We start from the raw sequence: 8222 nt of genomic DNA, 5'->3' as shown, positions 1-8222 counted from the left end.
AACAAACTCTCTCGTTTAAGAAATAAGACAGTAATATGCCAATACCATTATTTTCACTTTTATTACCAAAATATGGACGACAAACTAACACCACAAATAACAGTACATAATAAAGGTCAGATTTACCTACTAAAACTCCCGACTCTAGGCATATACACCATTTACGTTTACATAGTAAAGACGTAACACCCTACATAATTGTACCGCCACCCAACAAACTACTGCCAATATATTGCACCAACCAGTTGAAATTGGCTGTAAACAGAACCACCAAAGTTATAAACCCGTACCGATGTTATAAAAATAGATATATGAATTCTACAGTGAAAAGTGCCTAGCGATAACTATTGCTATTTTCTGTAAAAATATGCTTTTTGGACAAAGCGTGTGCAAATGATTATAAAATACGCGTAGCTAAATATGAAGTACGTTAAAGGGCAAGTGTGAGACTAATACTTGATCGTGGAGAAATAAAATGGAATAAATATCATTAAAAAGCTACAATATGGAACTGATTACCACCGACACACACACATACATACAATATATATATATTTATATATAGTAGGGTGGGAGAAATAGGGACACTTTTTCATTCTATTTTCCTGTCCCATTTGGTAGTAAACAAAGAACATTCAAAGAATTATAAAACTGTATCCTTAACATTTCCATAGACCGTTGTTATTCGTTCAAAACACGATCAGAAAATTTAGGTATTATGTGCTAAGGTGTCCCGTTTTACCCCACCCCACTATATAGTTATTGCTACAAATACGATGATGGTTTGTGGGCAATGTGTAAATAATTCGGAATAATTAAAGAGATAGTTTTGCGATTTTCGAGTGTCGATAAATGAAACTACAATGCAATGACGTCATAAATTAATCGCATTCGACGTGGACCACGTGACCGTGTTTTGGATCTTGCTCCAAATCCTGCAGGATTTAAAATTAAATGAGTCTAACTAGAAACACATGGTTCGAAGATCTGCTACCGTTCTATGAATGACTAACTTATTTACCCTCACGTGGGGGCAAGGACAGTAATTATATAATACGGGTGTTTTGTTTCATACACATGGTGCCCTCTTAGGAGTTACCATGTTTGTAACTTTGTGCGTGAGCCAGACTTCTATTTGATATTTTTACTCAAGCAGTTTTCACTTTAAATATAATATCGAAATTCAAATAAGAAGGTAATGGACTTCAAAACGTCTGTCGTTAAAACACGCTATGATAAAAAAGTAATACCTTCAATGCCTTTACGATTTTGATGTACTCAGCTTGTACTTTGCTCATTTTCGATTTGCGAGGATAAAAATCCCTCTGTGCTACCACCACGTGGAGAAATTGCAAGTGAGCGCATGACGAGAGAAACACATTGAGTGTGACAGCTTGTACAGGGGTGTGGGTGAATAAGAGAGAATGTAAATCTAGAAAAAAAATTAATTTCATTTACCATGAAAAAAACAACACTTTTTTAGAATTTAAAAGATGATGTTCAAAGAAAAAATATAAAAAAACAATTTTGACAAATCAGTTACCAAAACAAGTTTTGTGTTTTTGACAAAAAAGTTTTGCAAAAAAAAAATATCTATCTTTAGCATCTTTGCAAATACAAACCCTTTTTAAGAATCCTTGATTAGTGCAGGGTAGTACATAGAGTTATTACATCAAAAAATATTTTAGGTTATAAAAACCTCTTAATCCATGTTTGCAAGCTGTGATTGCAGAATCTTGTGATATTCCTTTAGCATGGTCAAGTTCCAGTACTTTAATATGTGGGCAGTTTAGTGCTGTTAAAATACAAACACAGTTGTTGGCATAATAATAGTCAAATTTTTGTGTACATTTTAATTTTCCTGTGTCATTTTCAGTAAGTAATTTATAATTTATAGGGATAGCTAGATTAAAAACATTTAACAAATTAAAATTTTTTTCAGTCTCACTTTTAAGAGCAAAGAATGAATGGTTAGTTGTTTTTCATCCTCGCGTGCTGGGGACATTGTCAGACATTATGAAAAAATAGTCAGTAAGAAATGTTCAATAAAATAAACAGTAATAAACAAAAAAGTCAATTGAAACAAACGCAATCAAATTTGTTTAAAGTCTTAGCTTTAAAAGTAAAGAATGAATGGTAATTATCTATCCTCGCATGCTGGGACATTATCCGCCATATAACAAAAAATAGGCATTACGGAATCTCACAATAAAATAAACAGTAGTAAACCAACACAGTCAAATTAAACAAATCCAATCAAATTTGTAAAGTCTTGGCTTTAAAAGTAAAGGATGAATGATAATTATTTATCCTCGCATGGTGGGGCAATGTCATTCTATAATAAAAATTAAGCATTAAGGTATATTACAATAAAATAACAGTAATAAACCAACACAGTAATTTTAAAAAACCTACCAACAGATATAAGACCTGCCCCATCAATATTAATTCCCCCAAAACTTAATGCTTGTAACTGTGGCCAACACCAACTTAGCAAGCGAGCCACGTTGTTGTCAAACAGACCTGGAACTGGGCTGTAACAAGGAACAAAATTATTTTATACAATAGGGGTGAAGAGCTTTAGTCAGGCAAGCCATCAAGATTGTATTTGAAGTCATTGTACAAACAAGAGGAATTAGTGGCCATTTTATACAGACATTTTTTGCATTGGAGCGAAGGGTTTTTCCTGTATCTATGATTTTATAAAATTGTAAAGAGTTTTTATCTTTTTCTTGGAAAATATATTTAACAGTAACACTTATTAGGTAGGAACATATTTGTAATTTACTGTTTTTAACCCAAATAGCTTTCAAAAAAAACAAAAAAACTTATAAAACGAAAAGTAGCACTTTTATAGGTAAAACAAATTCACTTTTGTTGTTTATTTTTTATAAAAAAGGTAAAGAAAAATGTTAAAATTTCTCACCATGGTTGTACTGGGGCGACCTCAAGTGACACGATATCCCGACAAGCAGAACCGAGCGACCACCCCACCTGGTGGCAAAGAGGGTCGATCGAACTTCGATAAACAATATTTCGAATTTTGCTGAAAAACAATTGTTAAAATATTGATAATTTTCATGCATGATGCAAAACCAAGAATAATGTTTAAGTAATAAAGTTACTGTTTTTAATACAGGTGGAGTTAATTTATGTGTAAAACAATGGTCTTCCTTTCTACGTATTTGTTTTTTTGGAAAAGTTATATTTTTACAAAAAAATCATATTTTATTTGATTCATATATTTTTACATAAAAAAGTTAAAAAAAAATCTTTAAAATAATTGACCAAATAACATAAAATTTAAGTATATGTCCTACAAATTAAAAAAAAACAAAAAATATTCACCGATTGTAACAACTAACGAGCCACATCACTCGACTTGTGATCACCGGGTCGCATCTATCGATCGCCAGCACGAGGAGTTTGTCTCCGCATCTTTTAAGGATCATCTCTAACCCTTCCTCCAAACAACCTGTGGTGGGGTGGGTTGGAGAGAATTTCATTTTAAAGTTAGGCGGAAAATATATTTCATATTACCCACACAGGAACATACATGGTAACTCTTAAGCTGCCACGGGGTGTTTGAAACAGAACACCCATGTTATAAGGACTGTCGTTTTCCGGCCACGCATGGATAAACTTACTTACAATGATGTCTTAATGAGGTTGAATGAATAATTGAATGTAACTTACTTTATCCTCGCGTGGCTGGAAAACGACAGTCATTATAAAATAAGTGTTCTGTTTCATACACCTTGTGCCAGCTTACGAATTACCATGTATGTTACTTTGTGGGTGAAAATTTAAATAAAGAACCTGTTTCTGTATCTGGAGCATCCATGTTAGAAGGCAGAAGACTTATGTTGTGTAAGTGAAGGTAACAAGTTTCCGATGACCATTCTGATATTCTCTTCAGTAGCTATGAACAAATATTATTAGAATCTCAAACTTAACAATGTGCAGTTTGTGGAAAAAGATGGCTTTATTTATTATAATAAACATTTAAAAGTGTGTTTTATAATTGGGATTTTGTCTGAAAATTGCAATGAAATAATACTGAAAAAAAGTGTTTTTTTTACAATTAAAATCTTGTCTAAGAAATGCAGCAAATTATACTTAAAAAAGTGTTCTTAATTTGAATCAATTTTAAAGTTAATCTTAAAATAAAAAGCATGTCTCAATAGCAAAAAGGTTTGAGGTATGCATTATGCCCAAATGAATTTGGTAGTAAACAAAGAACACTAAGAAAAAACGTATTCTCATGACTTCCATAGGCCATTGGTAATTGTTTAAAACACGATCAGGATATTTGGATATTATGTGCTAAAGGTGTCCCGTTTTCCCCACCCTACTATACCTTCCCTTCCATACATAGATTGTCAAAACGAATTCGACTCCAAAGTTGAGAATGTCTCGCTACGTCTCGCCACTCCCGACACACGAGGGCCACAGAGAGCAAATCGACATTTCTCATTCGTGAAAAAATACAAAAAAGTACGACTCGACGATCAGAAGCAAAATTTGACGACTGGGCTTTCTAAAAATTTAATAAGAAATACTACCTTGTTAAAAATATTGAATTTCTATTCGATATCCAAATGTTTAAAATTACAACCATTTTAAAAATTAAACTGTTACAATAATTTAGAAGCTGACAGTTTATGATGAATATTTTAAATAAATAATAGTATAAAACAACTTTTTTTGTTTTCATACGGCAAATAATATGTAAAAACCAAAATACATTCTTTTTAAAGCAAAATGCTCACCTTGTTGTTAGTGATTCTGTTTGAAAATGGGAACAGTGACATCCCGTCAACTAAATGTGACGTGTCGACTCCGTATAACTGCTCTTTGTCCCCACCTCGTGGTGGCCACTTTCGTTTCAACTCCTGGCTGCTTGGGGGCTCGAGGACCGATAAAATAAACGGATCTACTGGAGATGTCCTAGAAAGAAAAAGAAAGTAAAGAAAAAAATATCCAATACTCCAACCCAGTGGTCTTTTATACAATATCTAAATTGTCTATCATATAAAAAAGTAATTTTCGCATGACTGGGCAATGGGTACAAGGTGTATGAAAAAGAACGGTCACGTGACCATAAAAAAAGCCTAAAATACAGTACAGGTCAAAAATTTTGCACTGTAATCTTTTTGCATTTAAAACAAGATAAGAGTAATGTACGTTTGTTACATACCAGTCACCGCTGTTGTTTAATGTTGATTGTGTGTTTGAGTTATTAGCATGGTGTGGAGATGCAATGCCAGAGTCAATAGATCGTGGTGTGTAGTTTATTGAACCTGCGCTTGTCTGTAGAAAAGGATAATAAACATGAGTGAATTTTAAGTCCGCAATAGTCATTTGAAGGATAATCAATTTTATATTCTTAGTAAAAACTCCTAAACCATATAGCTAAAAAAGTAAAAATGGTTGTTTTTTTTTACTTTTTTTTTTATAAAATCTTACATTTAAACTACAAATCTTACAGGATAATTAATAGAAATATGGGTAAATTTATAAATAGTCCTTTTTAATCAGTATATATTGGTTTTTACTGCAAATGTCATTAATAATGCAAACCTAACTATAAAAATATGATACACATCCTATATTACCTTAGACCTTTCCCTTTGTTTGTGTCTTCTGTTGTTTGAATGTTGAGACTTTGTGTTGCTAAATAATTAAGCAGGTAGATATATATGTGTGTGTGTTAAGTGTAACTAGATGCTACCAACCTTTTACCAGGTAAAGATGATCTTCTAGGTAGCTGGTGGTGGTTTCTTGTACTGGAAGGGCCCCTGTATGCCTGAAATTAAAGGTTACGAACTGTTTTTACATTTGACGGTTATTAGAGAGTTTTTTGGCAATTACTAAAATATACCAAAGAAAAAGCAAATTATGGATGATTTAGTTTTAGCGACTTTCTAATTTGGGGGAATATGTTCTTTACTAATTAAACAATGCAGAAGAGGCAACTAATTTTCCTCTGTAATGAGAAAAGTCCTATATCATAAATACAATCCAATTTTCCATCCCTAAAAAAATAAATCAATTTAGTATTTACCTCAAGTTGTTGTTCAGCTGTCTCAGCACGTTCCAAAATTTCTTCTAATAATTCAGAGAGTTTTTTCTTTGCATGACGTTCTTTGTTCGCTACGACTTGAATGAATTGTTTCATATGATGCTCCTCTCTGAAAACATAATTAAGAAGATATTTTAGCTTTGTGTGACAAAGCTAATGTTATTGCATGAAAAAATATTAAGTCTTGAATTCATACTAGCAAATTATAATTTTTTTTTTATCTTTTCAAATATAATGACTGAATAACATGTAACAAATTAATTACATTAGTATTGTAAAAGAAAATTAGTAACAAAACGGCAGTTGTTAAAAACGCTTGAATCTACCAAATGAAAAGTATCAAATAAATAACATGTTGGTTTTAAATATTGGTTTAAATGAGAAGCGAAACAGCAATGCTTTTATTTACACTTCACGGATAAAAGTATTTAGTAGTGTGGGGTAAGATGGGACACCTTTAGCACATAATATCTAAGTATCTTTATTGCATTTTAAACATTTATCAAGGGTCTATAGGAGTCGTGAGGATGTGGATTTATAATTCCTTGAATATTCTTTGTTTACTACTTAATAGAATGTCCCATCTTTCCTCAACCTAATACATAAGTACAGTTAAAGCTTAAAAGTCCTTGACAGTCGGAAATATGTCATGTTTTAGAATGTTGAAAACCAGGATTCTGTTAAACAACATTGTGTATGAAACACTCACTCTATTTTTTCTTGTAGTTTATGCTCGGCTTCAATTGCTAAAGTTTTGTATTTGGCTGCAAGAGCAACTCCTGCATCCACTTGCCTCCGGAGCAAATCCTCATCTTGAGGAGCATGGGAGGAAGTATGAGGTTGAGGAAGACTCGATTGAGGACTTGGATTGGATGTTGAATGCAGAGGAGGGTTAGGAGAGGACTTATCAGGTCTGGTGAAAAGATAAATAAAAAAATTTAAAAAAATGATTAATAAGAGAAAAAAATAAACAAAAAGAGAAAAAAATGGAAAAAATAAATAAAAAGAGAAAAAATGAATAAAAAGAGAAAAAATGAATACACAGAGGTAAATTGAATGAAAAAGAGAAAATAAATAAAAAGAGAAAAAAGAATGAAAGTATAATACTTTATTTGTTTTAAAATTAGTTTAAAAATTAAGGTCCTTCTATGGTAAACAACACAGCTTATATTTCTTCAGAAAACACACAATATGGTGTGTAAAAAAAAAAAAAAAAAAAACGAAAATAAAACAACTTAACAATTTACCACCTTGAGTTAATAAGCATGTCCGTATCTTCAACAAGTTGAGACAATCCATGAACAGTTTCCCAATTTGTTCTAATCATATTTAAATCTCTCTTCTGCTGCTTTATTTGTTCCAGTTGCTTTGCCATCTTTATTCTATTAGCAATCTGCTTTGTTTTGCTGGAAAATTTCAGTTGGTTTTAAAAATTTACTTTTGGTATATTAATATATATATATATATAGCTTATAAAGTATAACACTTTTTAGATTATTTTAATACCATTGAAATAAGTGTATTACGTAAATACTAAATACCTGTCAAATTTCCCAAGTTTGTTATCCATTCTGCCATAATAAAACTACTTTTGGTGTATATATATAAATTATATACTTTTTATATTTTAGAAGTATTACAATACAGTGTATTATGTAAATACCTGTCATATTTTCCGAGTATGTTGTCCATTCTGCCAGAATACTTGTTAAAGATGGCATCAACCGCATTGCTGGAAGGTACATCTTCTATTGTTCCCTACAAAAACATGAAAAACACAATAATATTGCTTGAAAATTTCTAACAGCTAATAAACTTCATTTTTTAAACATATACGGATCAAAAATCAAATGTAAAAAACAACAGTTCTTCAAAAATATAACAAAATGGGAAAAGGATGAAACAGTTACCACTTTTACTCTTTCTGGTCCTTCTGTCTCACTTTTTTCCAAGAGGTCAGTTGATTCATTTGTCAGGTTACCATTGTTGCCTGCAGATATGTCATGTATGATAGACATGTGCATACGAAGAGCAACGAGGCTTCGGAAGCGTTTCGAACTGCCACACGAGGGACATCGGTAAGGGAGCATGTCTTCTGAACTGTAGTACATGCTGCCACCAAGTGAGGAGTTCATTC

At 32.0% G+C, this 8222-nt stretch overlaps 1 protein-coding gene across 2 annotated transcripts; it reads right to left on the bottom strand.

Annotated features, from left to right (window-relative positions):
• Positions 1 to 42: 42 nt before the first annotated feature.
• On the bottom strand, positions 43 to 8221 carry LOC149738702 (F-box only protein 41-like). 2 transcript variants are annotated; one of them, XM_089874346.1, is made up of 17 exons: positions 7996 to 8221; positions 7749 to 7843; positions 7336 to 7491; positions 6795 to 6998; positions 6068 to 6194; positions 5739 to 5809; positions 5619 to 5676; positions 5201 to 5313; positions 4773 to 4950; positions 4361 to 4540; positions 3820 to 3922; positions 3349 to 3475; positions 2927 to 3046; positions 2416 to 2534; positions 1700 to 1795; positions 1251 to 1432; positions 43 to 935 (listed from the first exon to the last, which is right to left on the bottom strand). In XM_089874346.1, exons 1-17 carry the CDS (start codon positions 8218 to 8220, stop codon positions 882 to 884), a joined length of 2208 nt encoding a protein of 735 aa, XP_089730472.1. In that variant the 5' UTR covers position 8221; the 3' UTR covers positions 43 to 881. The 2 variants fall into 2 exon arrangements, with proteins under 2 accessions (XP_089730472.1, XP_089730473.1); XM_089874347.1 differs by having other exon boundaries at positions 7999 to 8221.
• Between the last annotated feature and the right edge of the window lies 1 nt (position 8222).

This window comes from Ciona robusta, chromosome 3 (genome assembly GCF_009617815.1).
Source record: "Ciona robusta chromosome 3, ASM961781v2".
NCBI classification, from domain to species: domain Eukaryota; kingdom Metazoa; phylum Chordata; class Ascidiacea; order Phlebobranchia; family Cionidae; genus Ciona; species Ciona robusta.
The sequence above is the reverse complement of the archived record's forward strand: the minus strand, read 5'-3'. Positions and strand labels throughout refer to the sequence as shown.

What these genes read in the sequence shown, in the direction of transcription:
- LOC149738702 (XM_089874346.1), bottom strand. Translation starts at nt 8,220, where the DNA reads ATGAACTCCTCACTTGGTGGCAGCATGTACTACAGTTCAGAAGACATG. An exon ending in TCATCTTTACCTGGTAAAAG is followed by an intron (nt 5,677 to 5,738) that starts GTTGGTAGCATC and finishes TTAATTATTTAG; the next exon opens with CAACACAAAGTCTCAACATT. An exon ending in GGCAGGTCTTATATCTGTTG is followed by an intron (nt 1,796 to 2,415) that starts GTAGGTTTTTTA and finishes GTATTTTAACAG; the next exon opens with CACTAAACTGCCCACATATT.